This window comes from Pteropus vampyrus, unplaced genomic scaffold (assembly GCF_000151845.1).
Source record: "Pteropus vampyrus isolate Shadow unplaced genomic scaffold, Pvam_2.0 Scaffold383, whole genome shotgun sequence".
NCBI classification, from domain to species: Eukaryota; Metazoa; Chordata; class Mammalia; order Chiroptera; family Pteropodidae; genus Pteropus; species Pteropus vampyrus.
This window is the reverse complement of record NW_011889164.1, coordinates 1,321,159-1,341,408: the sequence shown is the minus strand read 5'-3', so window position 1 is coordinate 1,341,408 and position 20,250 is coordinate 1,321,159. Positions and strand designations below refer to the sequence as shown.

Below are 20,250 nucleotides of genomic sequence, written 5' to 3'. Positions count from 1 at the left end.
TATTTATTCTTACAAACCATTTTATTGATTAAAAACTGGGGAGATTTTTACCTGTGCTTATAAATCAAACTGTCACAAGGTGAGTAAGAGATAGCTGCTACGCCTGTGCGTTAGCTACATCGAACCTTCCTCTGTGCTTCTGAAATGCCACCGTCTTTGTATCCTGAGTATTGGCTAAACCATGTTAATTGGAGTCACTAGGCCATTTAAAGCTTTTATGTACTTGAACTCAGAAACGGACTCACGTTTTTTTCTGGGAGCTCCTGACTTGGGGATATTTGCCTGAGGGTTTCTCTTCTTTGCCCTCTATGGCCATCCATTTCTGTGTAAACCTATGATTTAGAATTGTCTGTAAAAATGGGTTTTTGTGGATTGACCATTTATGAAAGATAACCACCAAAATAATCAATCATTTCCGTGTAAGGGTCATTGTTATGCATCCTATCCTTCTAATAGGTTTATGGTTTTCTTTCAAGTTTTAAGGAAGAACATCAATAAACTTAGTGTCTTTTGCATATTATGCATTATTTTTAAAAAGCCATATGGACATATAATTAAATCTTTCTTAAACTAGTCAATGTTCAAATTATAGCCTACATACAAATTTCTTCTGCTAAGTTTCTTTCATTTTGTGGCAGTTTTATAGTCAATGGACTCCCTACTGATTTCTCACTAGTGCTGGTAAAGTTTTAAGAATTTAAATTTATCTACAGTAATTAATAGTCATTAATAACTAGATCTCTTTTTTTAAATAACCAGAGTCTGCAATGCCTTGGCAGATGTGAAAGCAAACAGGTAAAGCCCATGTCCTGGCTGGGCAAAATTTTGTGTCACTGATCCAGCCCTTAAAGGGAATCAGGTTTTTCACCTGGATGAGTTTCGCAGGGTATTCTGTGAATGTCCAAAAATTCAGTGCAAATGTTTTCTATGTGAGAATGTACGTGAATTTTCAATTACCTTTTGCAAAAAGAGGTTGTAGAATATAGAGCAGCAGTCCACAATCTTTTTTGGCACCAGGTACCAGTGCTCCTATGAGAATCTAATGCCTGATGATCTGAGTTGGAGCTGAGATGGTGATGCTAGCACTGGGGAGCAGCTCAAATACAGATGAAGCTTCACTTGCGTGCCGCTCACCTCCTATTGTGCGGCCCGGTTTCTAACAGGCCACGGGCCAATACTGGTCTGTAGCCTGGGGGGTTGGGGACCCCGGTATAGTGGATTAGTGTGGTATATCACTTGTACCAAGATAGCAGACTCTGGAATCAGACTGCCTAGATTTGTATTCCAACCTACCACTTGGCTGTGTGACTTCGAACATGTTACTTAACTTCTCTCTGCTTCACTATTCTCAAAATTGCAGATATGATCTTACTGGGTTGCTGTAAGGATTAAATATGAGGATTTTATGGGCATTTGAAGACCATAATACAGTGGCAGGCACTTAGCGCTCATTAAATGTTGGTAATTACCATTATGTTCTCAAAGGAATTTGTAACTATCAGAGTTAAGAGCTACCAACCTAAGCCATTTTTAGAATCATACTTAAAAAAAAAAATCAGTTCTTCAATTGGGCAGTCACAGTCAAACCTAATTGTAATATAATATTCATTAGCAAAACATAGAGATGCATATTTGTAATGAGGCAGAAAGACTTGTAAACAGCTCTGAAAGAGTGGAAGGCCACTTTGTGCCATTTTTCCACAACACAAGAAGAAAGAGTCTCCCTGGTCCTTGGATTAGCCCTCAGGTGAAATACTTTCAACCTGTTCCTGATTGCTGTACCATCAAAGCTTGTCTTGAAACCCTGAGGCTTTCAGGGCAATAGTTCAAATTGCAACTCTACATTTGTCGATGCTGTCTCAGCGTTTGTTTTTTGTTTTTTGTTTTTTTTTTAGTTATAGAAGTCAAAAGTTACAAATGCAATGAGATTCTGAATCTTTTAATGAAAGATAAAACAACAATATAAACATACACAAATTTACAGAGAGGGAATCAACTTTAATACATTTGGAGTAAAAGGTGTTTCTTATTTAAATATGGTATAAAAATAAATGCAAGAAACATTAACTGAGAATGTACAGACAACAAAGATATGAGCTTGTTTCTGACTATGGATATATTGGTGAAATAACTTTCTGTGCTAATTTATTGTTTAATAAATGTGAAGCCATATGTATACTTATTGATATATGCTTTTTTTTCTTTTTCAATTCTTCCAGTTTGTGACTGACTGAATTTTCTGTGAACTGTGTGTCTAGCAGAAGCTTTAAGAGAAAGAGAGAGAAAGGGAAAAATAAAAGATTTACTTCACTCGAACTTGATAAAAAGGAAAAGACATGGATCCAGCTTAGTACAAGGGGGAAGTAAGCAGACAACACTTTGAAATGGAGGCATTGAGATGGCAGAGTCCCTTGGAGATTGCAATGCCTTAATGCACACAATGAAAGAACAATTCAGGTCCTTTGCTCATGCAACATCTTGGTCTAATGTCCTCTGTTCCAGGTAACAACAAAGAGCTACAAAGTATATGCAGCGACTCAGTCTGTTTCCATGCTACAAGGTGATCCATTTAGTAAGACTGAACGAGGCTTGTTAACCTCTTTGACGTGACAGATTTCCCCTGAGAAAAAATATAAACAAGGATAAACAAAGAAAACAGTATGATCACTGAAAACCTGCTTATTAGTAACATCTATCTATTGCAGCTGATTTTTGTGCAAGGGTGGAAATGGAACCCGTTAGGTACAGCTTAGTTCAAACTTCATGCCCAACTTCCTTCCCGCCAACACATCGAACAAAATGAGCCTCCCTTATTCCACCCTCCCATTCCTCCTGCCCACTTCCTCCCCACTGCAAACAGACTGATGGGTTCACAGCACAGATTAGCAAATCATAAAACATGTCCATAAACGTTCATTGAGGCTTAGCAATGATGCAACACCTAGGTTAGCAACTGGTTATAAACATTTTACAACAAAACTTCATAAGTTGCTCTGAAAGATAGCAATGTGAATGCATTCTTGGTCAATCGCTGGAACTAGCGTTGCATTGATAAATATTCAGATATGCATAGAGTATGAGTTACTTAAATTAAATGCATTTTTGAGGGTGTGATTGTTGGAAACTCAAGATTGAGTCTGTTCTTTATCCTATATAGTAATGGAGATAAAGGTGCCAATTATACATGTAAAGATAAAAGTCTATGTGCACCCTACTTCAAATTGTAGACATTTCCCTGTCCTTTTCCATCTGATTTCCTCCAACCCCAAGCCCAGAAAAAATCCCATAAATACTGATTCCACATATTGTGTTAATATCTAGAATGCATATTCATTTTGGAGGGAAATCTTGAAAACCAAAACTGTCCCTGTTAATTACAAGTATTTAGAGAGATAAGAAATTTAAAATTTCTGATCAGAATAGCAGATTGCTGATTGGTGATTTATGTTCCATCTTTTATTGTATATATTTTAGTTGGTCCACTTATTGAATGGAATTTGTGCTTCTTAGAAGTTAAAATAATAAGGAGAAAATCAAAATGTTTTTTAAGAAATATAATATTTTAATATTAAACTAGTCAAATAGTCAATGGTCTTCTTAATTTACTAGCTAATGTGGCTCAGATAGAGTTTAATAAGGGAGTGGTGTGTGTTGGGAGAAAAATGATCACTCATGACCACGTTTTGGGAAAAGCACAAGATGTTTAAGAAATGATTAATAATTCAAAAATCAAGTTTTCTTTACTTGAGCAGTGGTAGCAAAAACCAAGCACCATTTTCTTTTAATTGGGCAAAAGGATTCGCAACTTAGCTTTTAGCAACTAACAGTAGAAGATGCCAAAGTTTAGCAAAGGTTTTCCTCACTTAGCTCTAATTGTTTTGTGGGAGGAAAAGTAATAAAAGAAAAAGCAGATTATTAACAATACACCCTACTTTCCATTATATATTGGCCTTATAAACAAAATATGTTTTTTCTTCTTGACACCACTTCTGCGCTTTTTGCTCATCCCTAAAATGTGGATAATAATATTACCTACTTTAAAAGCTATTTCTGAAGAATAAAACAAGTAAATGCTTAAAACTATTATTGAAACATTCTATATACTCTGTTTATGTTGGCTATTTTATTAATAATAATAATTATTATTGTTATTCTGGTTATATGCTTTCACATTAGGACACCAAGAACTGAAGTCACTATTTTGACTCTGAGAAAAGCAGAAAATTGCTAATAAATTGGAAGCTGAAATTATACTGCTTTTTCATTCAAAACATGGGCAAGTAGGTTAATCAAACAATGTTGGAATCAAAAAACTAGTTTTCTATACTTGAAGACTATACTGTTTCCTATATTTACTACTGTATTCTCTTGCTATTAATATAAATGTATATATAATATAAATGTATACATATTCATTCTGAAGATAATGTATTTTTAAAAAGTGCTTACTGTTTCAAATATCATTGGAGGGATGGGGAGGCATAAGAGTGAATTCTTATACAGTAGAAGAAGAGGGGAAAGATATTAATATAAAACTATTGCTTTTAAACCCATAGATTAATGTAACTTTGTTCAAACTATTGGGAAAAAAGTGAAGCAGATACTTTGAAATAGGAAGCCATTTGAAACTCAGATAAAATCATTTTTTTACTTGGACTGTAAATGTAATAAATAGTAACATGGTTCTCTCAAAAATTTTTCCCCAAATATCCTTGAAGCTGTTAGTACTTGGCCCAGTATGGGCTTCATTAAGAAGAAAGTGAGGCACAAGTTTAGCTTGATAGGCTGTTGTCCCAGGAGATAATTTAAAAAAAAAAAAAAGAACGCATTTATGGAAGCTCGAAGAGAAACACAGGCATACAGTAAACCTGGGGTTTTGTGATAATAGACAAACAGATGAATAAAAATGGGAAATCTTATGCATACATTTTAATATAGTCACACAATAAAACACTTTGCATAATATAAACTTATCAAATTTGTAATAAGGATATTTGTTTTGTGTATTGAGACAACTAAAAGGCAAATTTACAGTAAAAAGAACTACAACTAACAGTAAAAAGGACTTAAGAGCCCCAATCTGGGGCCAAAGTAAATAGCCCGGATGACCAATGAGTCATCTAGAGTTGAAGGTCTAGATCACTTGGCTCTATCTGTAAACCCTGTGCACATCTTGCCTTGTTCACACATCAGAAAGAAAAATACAAAGGCAATATTCTAGTGCACAAAGAAATATTGATCGCTCACTGTATTGGAGAATCTTAAATTAAAAAGAACAGTGATCTTTACTTTTAAGTGGGAAAGAATATATTTGCACATCAGCCATTTTGTAACAATCTTTTTTAGCGCAGTCCCTTGGAGACTGTGTGGAATGAGCCCCTGACAATTATCTTTCATAACTTTTCCAAGTTGAAGAATCTGAGAAATTTTTATAGCTAAATTCTAATCTTAATTTTGGAAACAAAAAGGGCTAAAAAACCCTTACCAATAACAATTTTTACCAAATTGTTTACAGTTGAATTCTCATGAATGGTGCTTTTTAAAAATCAAATGACTATATATTTGTTATGTGATTTATACCCTTTCTTGCTAGATTTTGAAGGAAATAGATTACACTGTAAACAGAAATCTGTTCAGAAAGACAAAGACAGAAACTCAGAACAAAATGACACAAAAATTCGAGATCCTATGAGATTTTGTGATACTGTTTTTGGTTAGTGAACAAGATGCTAGACAAAGAAGCACATAATCAGTTTCAGGACAGAATAAACCTCAGACTTGAGCTGGCACCTACAGGAATATAGAATGTGCATCTAATTCATAATACAGTTATCATATAAAAAAGGGGGTTTTCTAGTGTCTCACAACCAAACCTCACCTCCACCAAACCAATTCCTCTATATCTTAAATGCAGCACAGGGATTTTGTTATAATCAGACAAATAAACCCTCCAAAATAAACAACTCGTGTATTTGTTCTTAGCTTTTCCAAGTTAGCTATCAGTAATTATGTATTTTACCTGATTTTAAAAATCTTTCCTGGTCTTAAAGTAGTGAGAGAAAGTTGTGCAGATGCTAATCAGTAAAAGAAAAGGAAGTAGAGGGAAGCTATGTGGGTGACTAAGTCACTCATTTTATTACTGTTGTAAAAGTACACAGCAGTCTCTCCCAGTCTATAGGATAGTAAGCAGAACAAGGAGAAATGAAGAGACAGACTTCCAGAAGATAGCCATGGAAGAACTTAAAGAGTTGAGCAGGAAAGCGTCTGCATTAGAATGCCTCAGAGGCTCCAAAGACAAGGTAAAAGAATAAAAAGAAGAAAGGGCAAATCTTGTCATGGAGTTTCCGCTGGTGTATGTGACCCAATCATGTGACCAGATGCTCAGCTCCACAGCTTTGTAATAAAAAGAGTTGACCATTTGGTGGTAATGAGATGCTGTTGAACCAGGAATAGGGTTTGCTTCTATAAGCCGAACTAAAAGATGTTATCTATTTGTCCTATATAAGTGAAAAATGTCCCCATTTCACTTATATATACAAATGTCTTTGCCTAGATTTAAAAATCCTTCATAATCTGGCTTCCCTGGCCTTTCAAACTGTGTGTTATCACTCCACAAAAGGATCCTTTGGCAGGCTTGATAACCTGCTCCTCTCGCAGCCCAGGTCACCTATCCTGGCATCTAACTACCTGTTCAGATCTCACCCACTCTTCAAAAGTGAACTTCTTATCCATGTCCTTGCTGAAGTCTGTTAACTGTCCCCTGAACTCGTCTACCATTCGCCTCTCTGGACTCTTGCTCTTAGAATCAACCCTATACTGCATTTACATGCCACTTTGTATAATTCTCTAAGTCACCTGGCTTGGCAAAGCAATCTTCAGCTGTTAAACAATATTAATATTAAAGAAGTCCCCAAATGCACACTTGTTTTTTTGCATGAGTTGAGTTCCTTGGCTGGAAATCACATTTTAAGAATAAACTTCTAGAAACCAGGGTAACAAGATTCAAATATCTGGGATAAAAAACTTTCAACTTGGAGGAGAAGAGGCACAATTAGATGAGGAATCAGGGGCACTGGTCACACAACAAATATTAGCTAATTAACTGACAGAATCTGGGTCTCTTCAGCTCTTGTTTTGCCCCAGTTGTCCCAATTACAAAAATGAACTGGGAAGACGTTAGGAAGGAATTGAAGCTGAGCCAGGTGATTGGAAAGCTCTTCCCTGATTTAAATGAAACCAGTTTTCCCAGGGACACCTGCACATGAGTTTACTGAAACAGTGAATTATTTTAGCAAAACTGTGAAGAGTGAATTCTTAGAAAGTTAGAGATAAGCTCAAATTGTTGAGATGTGGAAGAAAGGAAAGAAGGAAAGATTCTGTAGCTAGTTTGGGCCGGTGTATTTAATGTTTAACACTGAAAAAAATTCTGTGGCATACTAAAAAGAAATAGTTTATGAACATATTAACATTTAAATACTGATTAAGAAAGACAAGTAAAGCCAAATACTCTCATTTCCTTTACTAAAAATATTTTCCTAACAGTAGTGTATGTCTATTAGAGAAAATGAGGAAAACATAGAAAAATATAAAGAAGAAATAAACATTACCTGAAATACAGTTATTTACATACTAATATATCCCTTTACCTTTTTGTACAAAAATATAATTTTTTAAATCTTATTTTTTTTACGAAACTGAAATTATACTGTGCATAGTTTTATGGCTTGTTATGACTAACATGTGTATTAAAATGATTATATTTTGATCAATTATCCATGTTACATATATTTCTTCTAAAACGTTTTGTTCAAATTCATCACATTAGTGGCTAAGTCAATCTATTTGAAAAGATGCTACCAACAATTAAGAAAAAATTAAATATTATAGATTAGATCCAAATATATCAGTGTGTTGTACGTAATAAGAAAACATTGCATCTGAAATGTTATTTTAGTTCTACACACATATAAATGTACACAAGTACAGTTTACATAGTAACACAATATACACATATACACACAGACACACAAATACAATGTGTGTCCAATGTGGGTGGTAAAAAAAAAAAAAAGATGAAAACTGCTGCTCTAAAATTAAATTTTAATCACTGAATAATATTCCATCAGGTACATATACCTTGATGTATTTAAGAAATTCACAATTGTCATACATTCAGATCGTGTCTTATATCTGGCAGTTATAGAATGCAATGTGTGCGAAAATCTAGGGTTTCTTAGGATTAAATTACTAGAAGTTGAATTACTGATTGAAAGTGAGAGATTTCTAAGCTTTTGACTCATTTGAGAAAAGTGATTAGCAATCTATATTCTTATTAACAGTGTATGAAACCACTAATTTTCTTCCTCCTTTCTGACGCTAGATATTATCATTTTAAAAACTAAGCTATTTGAAGACAAAAGTTATTTTGTTGTTTTTTGAACAACTTGGCTATTAATAAAGATAGGTTTTTTGTTTTCTCTTATTGACTATCTTTGTAAAAACTATTCGTCTTTTGCTCATTTTTCTAAAGGCATATTGCTTTTCTAATTATTTGTTTGCAAAGAACTCCTCATATAAAAATATTAGGTCTTTATCATTTGCATGATTATTTAGTCATTTTTAAAAAGAGTTTGCCAGACTTGAGAAAAGCAGATTGCTTTAAACAAAGGTTCTTTAAGTGCAACATGTAGCTGTCTTTCATGGTGTCTTTGTGGATAAGACAGAGATGAGGTTCATGACTAAATAAACAATTATCTTCAAGGTGTGCTAATTACGGAGTAGTGGATCTCTGTCTTCCTCCCTCTTCTTTATGGCATTTTAATCGATAATTTGTATGATTAAACTGATGGAATTCTGATAAAATGCATGTCTGATGAAAATTTGGCAATCTTTGTTAAAAGACTGGGTAACAAAAAGATACTACAAAAATTATGTAAAGCTGTAATTCATAAGATAACATTTATTGGAAAGAAGGATAAAGAACCAAACTTATATTAAAATGAATAAACAATAAACCAAAAATCTAGCAGCAAAGGGAGAGAGAGAAAGAGGGAAACTAACTCAGTTTGTCTGGGATGAGGTCACAAAATCTGCATTTTCCAAGCCCCTGGTGATTTTGAGATATGGATTATGGGTAGTTGAACCACACAGAAAAACAGTGAACAAAAGATTTTAACTGTAGGAAATAAAAAGAAAATGAGCAGAGTTGATATAATCATACGTTCAAGCAATTCAACAATTAGAAAAGATGAACACTTCCTTGTAGTCTTTTATTTCTAGTGTTATAAACATGTTCCTTCTAGATATTAATATGTATGTTTCAAGTGAACAATCTTGATAACTGGTGCTTGTTATTCTCCTGTGTAACTCAGCTATATCTATTGGGCAATTTGTTTTTAACTGTTGATGAAATGAATGGAAAAAAAAATTCCTAATACCAAAGTCTGTTAACCAGAATGACTTGATAAACCAAAAAAATAAAAATAGGGAGGCTTGGAAGTGATGTTTTAAATTTCTAATAACTGCCACAAGCCTATTTTAATAATGGTCTTTTCTGGCTGAAATTATAGGTATAATTATCATATTTAGAATTGCCCAATGTTTGCTCTTATTACTCTTAGATCCTTGTTATTGGAAACAACAATGTCAAAAATAGCCATCAAAATGCGATGCACACTGCAGAGAATATGGGGTTTTGCCCAATCTGAGCTTGCCATATGGTCCTGGCCAAATGCCTTAGAAAATGCAGCAGGGCATCTATAGATATAAATATAATATACATACATCTATAAACATGTATGCAATTTAGATAGCAATGTCTATTATTTAGCTATTTTAAATTGCCTACTTTAGTGTTATTGCCTCTAAATATTAACATAAATTATAAAAAAGTAAAATTGCATCCACTGCTGTTATTGGTATAAAAATGACTTTCTTTTCTAAAAAATATTTCATAAAAGAATGCTGAGGAACACATATGATAGTACATGTGGCTTTAGATCGGGTAAGAGAAAATAAATAGATGACTTTGGTTATGTTATAGGGTTGTCTAGTAAGTGATCTTATACCTACAGATAGTTAACATATGAATCTACTTTTAATAAAAATTAAATCTAGATATAAAAGACCAATCTTTATTAATTTAAGTTCCAATCATATTTGTCCTAGTTATAGTAAAACAAATTTATAAAAAGAATGTGGAAACATTGCCCTTAGACTATTGATGAAATTCTATTCAACTATGTAATTCTACTCAATTCCATTTAACTCAGTGGGGTAATTGAGATTGATACTGAGGTTAAGACCTGATTGTCTGCCATATAAAAAGATGCTCAGGGTCACTAATTATCAGAGAAATGCAAAGCAAAACCACAATGCAATATCACCTCACATTTGTCAGATTGGCCATCGTCACTAAATCAAAAAATAATAAGTTTTGGTGAGGATGTAGAGAAAAGGGAATCCTGGTTCATTGTTGGTGGGATCGCAAATTAGTGCAGCCACTGTGGGAAATAGTTTGGAGGTTCCTCAAAAACTTGAAAATAGAACAATCTTTTGATCCAGGAATTACACTTCTGGGTATTTTTCCAAAGAAAATGAACACACTAATTCGTAAAGATCTATGCACCCCTATGTTCATGGCAGTGCTATTCACAGTAGCCAAGATTTGGAAGCAATGTAAGTGCCCATCAATAGACAACTGGATAAAGAAGTTATGGTTCATATAAAAAAATGGAATATTACTCAGCCTTAAAAAAAATGAAATCTTACCATTCGTAATGACACGGTGGACCTAGAGGGTATTATGCTGAGTGAAATAAGTCAGACAGAAAAAGAAAAAGATATGTGAAATCTAAGAAACGAAAGAAATGAAGAAACTAAATGAAAATAGACTCACAGATACAGAAGACAAACTGATGATTGCCAGAGGGGAGTGGGGTTGGGAGGCTGGGTAAAAAAGGTGAAGGGATGAATATGTACAAATCAGTAGCTATGTAACAGCCACGGGGATATAGGGCAGCATAGGGAATTTAGTCAATATTATTATAATGGCTGTGTGTAGTGCCAGGTGTGTGCTAGAGTAATTGGGGAGATCACTTTATAAATGATATAAATGTCTAACCATTGTACTATATACCTGAAACTAATATAAAATAAATAAAATAAAATTGAAATGTTCAAAAGAGTTAACTATTTGCAAGTACTTGTCAAACATTGGAATGCTAAGTACATAAGCAAGCACAAACTTTCCACAACTTGTTTTATCAACTATGATTTGCACCTTAATATAAGACTTAAATTATATTTGAGTAATACTTCAAGTTCACATATCTTCAAATAAAATCAAAGCAATAATGTAAAATGATGTATTAAATATTATATAACTTACGATTTCTAATTAGGATCATTTGAACTTTATTTTTCTACTATAAACTCAGTAAAGTTGGCTCAAAAATGTTCTAGCCTACATGTACATTTATTAGTGCTAAAAGTCTTATTCTTCCTCCTTCACTTCCTCTATTTCATGGCCAAAAGTTCTAGTTGTTATCATCAAATGTGAATTGATATGGTAGCTGCTGATTCTGCAAACATATCCTCCTATCTCTAGGTTCTCTTAACTCGCTCTCCACCCTTGTCTTCTGCATAGATGAAGGTGGCCCAGGCTCATCGCGTAAATCCAGAACACTAGCTATCTTCCTGATTACCGTTTTCTGTATTAAGTTCCTTTAACTGGAAACTTCCATGGCAGTCCTTATCTGGAAAACAACTAAGTGTGTCAAGTGCCCCGTCCCTCTTTCTGGTTCCACCTTTATTCGCTCCCTCTTCAGGGCTGGCTGCCCCAGCTATCAGTAGGCAGGGCTCTTGCTTAGGTCTCAGCTCTTCCACTTGCCTACTCTGTGCTGCTTTAAGAAGCACCATTACAATTTACACGAGTGAGCTAGTAGAAAGCTAGTTCTATTAGTTAAACAGTTAACTTTCATGAGAAGAATGAATCAACTTAGGTGCATAAGTTAGTGGCATCTCCAAATTATTTATTTCTGTTCATATCTATCCTCTTATAAACTATAAACTACCTAAGAGTAGTGGCTATGTCTCATTATCTCTGTAGTCTCAGATAGAAAGCAAATTACCTGACCCACAGCAGTGCTTGATAACTTGTGTTTTCTGTTTGTTTGTTTGTTTGCTTGTTTGCTGTTGTTGTTGAATAAAAGAATCCACAGTTCTTGGATAGATACATGGGTACTATTGCGCTGTAAACTTATTACAAAAAGTCCCCGGGATGGTCTCCAACTACACAGGTAGCTGGGGTTTCACAGCCACTGGCATAAGCCCAAGGCCTCAGGTATATTGGAACAGTACATTGGGAAATGCCATTGAAACTTCTGCCTCTGGCACATGTAGCAGTGAGGGGGATGTTTTCCACTACTCAGCAACCTTGAAACTTTCCTTAGGAGCCCCTGGGCTGTCCTGGGTACTCTCTGACCTACCTGCTATACAATTCACAGATTATAGAACTTGAATGGCAGCTTAAGAACTAATGATCTACTAGGGGAAAATAAAGATACATTGTTCAAACTGAAGAGGGCACATGGTCTGTCATATGTCACACCAGTTGACTTACATCAGGCTACAGGGAACCTAAAATTTCTTTCTTAGACAAGTTATCACCACCAGCAGTTTCAATTTCAATAAAACAAGGTGGATAGCAATATGTGCCAACAACAAAATGATAAATGAGATGAGTTTCAGGTCTATAAGAAAAAAAAAGAGGAGAAAATAGTTCATCTTCGACTAGACTCACTTTATGTGTTTACTGGTAATATCCATGGTGAGAAAATCCAATGACCAGTTTATAAATTATATTTACTTAAGGTGTTCTAAGAATTTGCTAATATAGTTTGCCTATACCTGTAATCCCAAATCATAAAATCTACAGCACTTAACAAGAAAAGAATATGCACAAAGTTTTCCTTAAGGTGAGTTCACAAGTGCTCAGATGCAAACTGGAACCTTCCTTCTCACAATTGCTAATTTACTTGTATATCATGATGGATGTTTCTGTGAGGCAGATGATCTACTTCATTACAGAGATGTTTAAGTAAATAGAGGCTCTCATTAACTTCATGGACGTCTTAATATGCTGTAACTGTATTAGTATACCTATAATTTAGAAAAATGACTTTTCTGAATACTCTAAGGTTTGTCTCTATTTCATTGTAGAAGAAAATGATATCAAAAGACATGAAAATAAGAGCAGGCTATCTTTTTAATCATATAGGAATAGCATATAACCTGTCATATAGGCAAAACTTAATATCTGTTGGATAAATGGGAACCAGTAAAATAGTATAAAAGTAATAAAAATGTAGCATACAAGTGGATCCTAGAGCAGCACCGGGTCGATGTTCTCAATTGGAATTTTGCATGGTGAATAAACCTAGTGACGAATTTATAAATTTTCTTCTCAGGTACTTCAGGATCCTTACCGATGTAGCTTATCTACACTAACGTGTCCACGAGCCCAACTAGCAGAGTCTAAAGCACTCGACCAGGAGGCTCAACACTAAGGACCAACGTCCAGACCAAACGAGCCGTTGCGGAGTCCCCATGGGTAGCTCTGACCCTGCATTGTCCTGCTGCTAGCATTGCTCCATTGCTGGTCTGGAGCGATAGTTCCCAAAGCTGAATTCTGTATTATTAGAGGGTTATGCTGGGTGGAGAGAGTGATTTCGGTGTACAGTTTTGGTGGTTGTTAGGATATATGGAGATAATTTGTGCTAGATTTTACATTTATTCAAACCCAAGTTAAGCAATCACTTCTTGACCAGAGAAATAATCTGTAGAATCTGCGACAGTGTCTTGAAATAATGAAATAAGGCTACAGTGAAAGTGACTGCATTTCCTCAGAGAGTGAGAACTTATTAGTAAGAGAGGCCTATGATGAATGTGAAACACAAGTGTATCTGAAAACCAAGATACGAAGTCTGATTCCTGCCTTCTACAATAAGTTATTTTTCCCTTGTGTTAGAGAAAAAGTAAAGATAAGCTGGAGAGAAAAATAGATGCCCCTTCTTTTATAATTTTGCATTCCATGTACCGAAGCAATTAAATTGTGTATGAATATAGTATAAGAAAAAAGTTAATATTTAACTTTAAAGATGTTTATCACATGTGATCTGTAATGGCAATGAGAAAGGAAGGAAGGAAGGAAGGAAGGAAGGAAGGAAGGAAGGAAGGAAGGAAGGAAGGAAGGAAGGCAGGAAGAAAAAACAACATAAATGTCCATCAACAGAGTACTGGAAAAATACATTACGGGTATATCCATTCAGAGGAACTTTGTGTAGTTAATAAGTAGAGTCATGTAGAAGAATATAAAATGACCTAGAAGATATTTTGATGCAATTTAAGTAAATAAAGCATATTTCAAAAGCATATTTAAAGTATAATTCCATTTCTTAAATATTTATATGTATTTGTGCAAAGTGCTAATTTGAGCTATTTCTCGATAGAAAGATTGCAGATGAAGAAACTGAGATTCAACAATTTAACTGATTTCTAAAAATTCATGTGGCAAGAAAGCATGGGACTGGTTTCAATCCTAAATATTAAAATGTCAGGCTTCCAGGCCTGGGCTGTTTTTACCACATTTTGCTGCTTATGAAAAATCTGCATTAAGCGTGTCAGTCAGCAACTCCATAATGGGCTTAAAGAATTTAATTAGATTTAGCTAAAAAGAACAGTCCTAAAAGAACTAAGTATTGCATCTTTCTCACTCCATACAAGTAATAGGACTCATATTTGCATTTGTTCTTATCAATATCAATATCAATATATGTGTTAATGAGTTACAGAGTTAAACACAGAGTTGAACCAAAACATCAATTGATTTCAGAGCCAACTTAGTCCATTTGTTAAATGTTGGGGAGACTCTCTCTCACAGTCCCCCTAACTTCTGGTAATTTGTTGCCATCTCTGGAGCAAAGATTCCAAGCCCAACACACTAGCATAAGTCTACCAGAGCAGAGACAACAGGGCAGCCACGGTGGTCAGTGTATCTTTTCTGCCGACTCTTTTAAAGGCTATGTAGATAATTGTATTTATTGAGATAGGGTAATTTTTTTCTCCAAAAAAGGTTAGATTAGGTGAGTTCTTGGGAATTCAACATTCTCTAATTCTCATTTCTACTTTTCTAGCCCAAAGATAAACTGATTTAATTTCCGCTTCACACAAACTAAGGAGAGGAGGTAAGTAATACAGTTGGCACTTGATTTATGAATTTTGATTGAAGGTGTGATTGATAAATCCTCCTACTTTGTTTTTCTCATTTCCAATCTGTTCTCCCTTTGTGTTGCAGACAGATGCTATGATAATTTAATGGTTGGAAAAATGGTGTCAGATTTGATGATAGTGATAGAGGAAGAAAAAACTATTACAATTAATACAGCATATGAACTTTGTCAAAAGAGAATGAAGTCAGCTTAATAAGAATAATACTTAAAGGTAAGAGAGAACATAGCAACCCTTGAAAGACCTTAAGAGACTTCTCTGATGGCAAAATAAATAAATAAATAAAGTTATAAAAGAATAAATCACAGAAAATGAGATCACTGAAGATGAGGAGCCAAGGTGAAGGTATAACACAAAAGTGTGAGTTATTCTTATCACTCTAGTATTGGGCATAACAGAAAGAAAATGAGTAATCTATATATAGAGTAATGGATTTAAAGTTAGAAAACTTTGCTTCCCTTCCTGGCTCTAACACTCAACAACTGTGATATTATTGCTCAATTTGCTCATATGTGAAAGATTGTTGAGTATATAAACAACAACAAAACAAACAAAAAAAGAATGTCCTTGAAACACTGTAAAATGCTATGCAACTTTTAGCCATTTTATTATAATTATTCTGTAACGGGACAAAGAGTTTATTAGTCTCAGTAACCAACAGAAGTTCCAATGGTATTGGGAAGATCTGTCCAGCAAAACATTTTTGACTTTTGTGTGAAACAAAACAGTGATAATATTTTTTTTAAGCCAGGTTATAAAAATATGCTGGAGCATGTAAATCAACTTCTACAAATAGATACTAATTAAAAATGGACTCAGACCGCAGAAGAGGATATATATTATCAGGTGGCAGGATTTATTTATCTTCTACCAGTTGGAAGAATATTAAGGAGCAAGATGAGCAGTGGGGAGGGAAAGAGTTTGGGAACAAAATAAATTTGGGTCAGTGCCAGCTCCCTAACTAACTTTGATTGTGGACAAATTATGTACTACCTCTGACCCTTCAGTTTCCTGACCTGTAAAATGGGTAAAATAATGAATACAATAATAGTGAATTTGCAGGGTTAGATTAAATTAAAATAGGTAATATAAAGTGACTAGTGCAGGGCCTGGTCACGGCAAATACTCAATAAATGCACGTTATTAGTATTATCATCTCATTTTTCCCAGTTCCTTTTGTAGTTCATGTATTTGTTTACCTATGTTTTCCCTATTTCATTTCTTTCTTGGATACTGTCTATCTTGTAGTCTCCTTGTATTTACTAGAACAACCCGCACATGGGACTCCTTTAAAATGTTTATTTAAACTCCATCTTTTTTCCATTGTAATAAAATTACTGATTTTAATAAAATTACTGATTATAATAAAATTACTCATTTATTATCTTGTGTTAAATTATTTTATCGATCTTATAAAGGTATCCTATAAAATTTATTACATAAGTATTTAAGATGCTTAACACAACTGCTGGCCCTGAAATTAATCATAACATTTAGGATCACTGAACCAAGAGGAAATAAAAAAGAAATGAGAATAGAAGTTAAAGGGAACTTTAATAGAAGCTAACTACCATAAGATTTAATGATGCATATAGTATATTAATTTTTATTTTTGTATGCAAATAATTTTCAGGATAGAAATTTACTTCTCATGACTAATAAACACAATCACTTGTAACCTACTGAGAAAATCAGAGAGCCTTTCTAATTTCCTTATTTTATTTCTTTAGATTACTACCAAAACAAAATTTGAATAAAAATGATTACTTTTAATTTTTTTGGATGGAAAAGAATTAAACCCAAACAATAGTGTCTGAAGGTTATCTGAAAATTAGCATGTTGTGTATATATATGTGTGTGTGTATCACGTTACTCAACTTCTCTTCCTTCAGTAATTCCAGCCATTTCTCCTTCTCCCTAAAAGGATGGTAGCCCTTTTTGGCCTAGTGAAATCCTATTTATCCAGTTAAATGTAATTTCCTCTGGGAATTCTCATATTACTCATGCTCCCTTGCCACCCTAACACCAAGCAGAAATAGTTTATCATTCTCCAGTATATCATAACATTTTGATTCTACTATTAGATACCTTAGAAATTAAGGTCTCTACCATTTCCATGTTTCCAAGACATAGCATGATGTTGGGAATATAGTTGGCACTTGACATGTAAATTTCGATTTGAAGGTATAGATGATTAAAGTTCTTTTTCCTTTGTTTCTTATTGATCCTTTCTTAAAGTTTGCAGTGTGTAACAATGTGGTGCTATTTTTTACAATTAAAGTATAATTGAAATATAATGGTATATTAATTTCAAGTGGACAACATAGTGATTCTACATTTGTACACCTTACAATGTGATCACCACAATAAGTTAGTAACCATCTGTCATCATACAAAGTTATTATAATATTATTCATTGTATTCCCTGTGCCATACATTATATCCCAGTAACTTACTTATTTTATAACTGGAAATTTGTACCTCTTATTCCTTTCTCCTTTTATACCCATCCTTTCTCACATCTCTGAAAATGAGAACATTAATTTGAAAAGACATATGCACCCCATGTTCATTGCAGCATTATTTACAATAGCCAAGTTATGGAAGCAACCTAGGTGTCCACTGATAGGTGAATGGATAAAGAAGATGTTTGTAATTGTAAGAAATAATTATATATGTATATATAATTCAGCAATAAGAAAGAATAAAATTTGTCATTTGTGACAACATGAGTGGACCTAGGAGGTATTATGCTAAGTATAATAAGTCAGACAGAGAAAGACAAATACCATATAATTTGACTTATATGTGGAATCTAAGAAACAAAACAAAACAAACATACAAATGTGGTGCTATTTTAAGAGTTGAGAAAGTTGGTCAGAATTGGGGATGGTGTTGGAGGAAAGACAGCCATTTTGTTTCCCCTTTCCATCTACTTATATTGCATTATTATTTCTAATCATGTCACAGAAATTTCTATTTTAATCTCGAGAACAATATTCTGACAGCATTATGTCAGAAAAGGATGAATTTGAAACAATTTTTAAACAATACACAGAGCACTGTGCAACTCTCTACAGCAAAATCTTGAGGCATTTCTTTTACATTGTTCTTATCTTCCCATGAAAGATATGAGGCATCTTATGAGGCATCTTTAGGAAAATTTTATATTAAAGGTCAGAGATTCCAATAAGGCCAGCCAAAATTTTGTGAAGTTCATAGTGCGATTAATTCTTGGAGTCCTGCATTTTCCAGCCCTTTAATTTGTGCAATCACATTGAATGTTCAAAGTATACACTGCTTTTTAAAGTCTTTCAAATACTCCGGGCACAGGCACAACTGACGATTCACAAGTAGAACCGATGAACCCCACCACAAAGATCTTTGAAGGAAACTAAAAGCAAACACCATATCTTTTTTGAATCCAGTTTGCTTAGATTTCGACACACACAACTCCATTTAACTAGCCATCACAGCAAAAGCCACAGCACGCACGTGCGCGCGCGTGCACACACACACACACATACACACACACACACACACACACACACACACTCACACCCCAGCAGCAGCAGCAGCAGCAACAGCAGCAGCATGGAACTAACCACACAACTCAACAGACGATGCAGACAAACTTGAGTATAAACCAAGATTTTTCTACCTCTTTTCATAACAGGTTAGTGCTGGCCCTCAGTGTTGGTGTACAGTTTTTATGGCATGGGAAAATAGGGATGTTTCTGCCCTATAAAAATAAATGTGTGAAGGCTTTAGTTTGAGCTTACACAATGTCAGAACGTTTTAAAGGCACTGGCACGATACAAAGAAAATAAAAAAAGAAAAAACCCCACAAACAAATATATCACCAAAACACATGGCAAGATACTAAGAAAACAGTAGTAGAAAATCAACTGGTTTCTCAAATGATTTATGCAATAATTTTCAACACCTTCCTGAAAAATAAAGAATAAGAGAAGCACAGCACTGGGTCTTTGGTGGGGTACATCTTGTCACCAACCACCATTCATTAGGTCACTTTCTCCCTGCAGAAGGAGAAAGCACAGACCCCCTCATTGTTCTTAATCTTTTAAACCGTAGAAAGAGCTAAGGAAAAGAGCACAGAAACACATGCACTATCTTTAATAAAGAAATGGATACATTGAATAAAACTAAAAATATAAGAAATAATTATTCTTCATTTTATAGATCATAATAGATACTTCTTTCCAAACCTTAGTTTGGTACGTGTAGTTTTTCACATGTGACACCTTTGTCTACCCTAGAAAGGGTTGAGACAGAAAGATAAGAAGGAACAAAGTCCTGAATTTGAATAAAGGCACTATCTTGGCTGTTATATCACAAATTCAAGGTGGGCAGTGGGGTTAGGAACTGGGAACATTTCTTAATTGGACTTAAGCATTTGTAATTCCTCAAAAAAGAAAACTTACCACATTCTGTGCGAATTTCTCAAAAGATGTTCTGCGATCTATTGAGTGTCCCGACTTACATGTGTTGGGTGGGGGGAGGGGGCAAAGGGAAACAGAAAACATAAAAAAAAAGGAAGCAAGGAAAACAGAGCAGAAAAAGAGAGGATGACGAAATGATATAACAGCAAATCCTGGCCTAAACCCCAGGGACTAGCGAGGCAGGAGAGCCGCTAAGGAGGCCTTTTGTTACGTCAAGAGCTCTCTTTTTATTGGTGATTTTATTTTTGACACCAAAACTCTTCATATGAAGATAAAATGTGATTTCAAGCAAAATTAAACTACACTGAAATGAAGTAGATATGTGAAGGTTTTATGCTGACATTTATAAAGTCTAAATATTTGAAAACCTAGAGGCATAGCTTTAGAATTTCCTCATAATTTTCAATCTGTTTTAGATTTCTGTTGATAACAGTATTAACTTTATAAAGCACTGTTATCCAATAGAACTTTCTGAAATAATGGAAATTTCATTTTATGC

At 34.3% G+C, this 20,250-nt stretch overlaps 1 protein-coding gene across 1 annotated transcript in view; it reads right to left on the bottom strand.

Moving 5' to 3' along the window:
* Positions 1-1,923: 1,923 nt before the first annotated feature.
* Positions 1,924-20,250, bottom strand: part of RGS7 (regulator of G protein signaling 7) — a 500,731-nt gene continuing 482,404 nt past the window's right edge. The window contains exons 15-16 of the mRNA XM_011380007.1: positions 18,950-19,030; positions 1,924-2,620 (exon numbers count right to left, since the gene is read on the bottom strand). Of these exons, the coding sequence (XP_011378309.1) occupies positions 18,956-19,030 (75 nt within the window). The 3' untranslated portion in view covers positions 1,924-2,620; positions 18,950-18,955. The remainder of the gene's footprint in view (positions 2,621-18,949; positions 19,031-20,250) is intronic.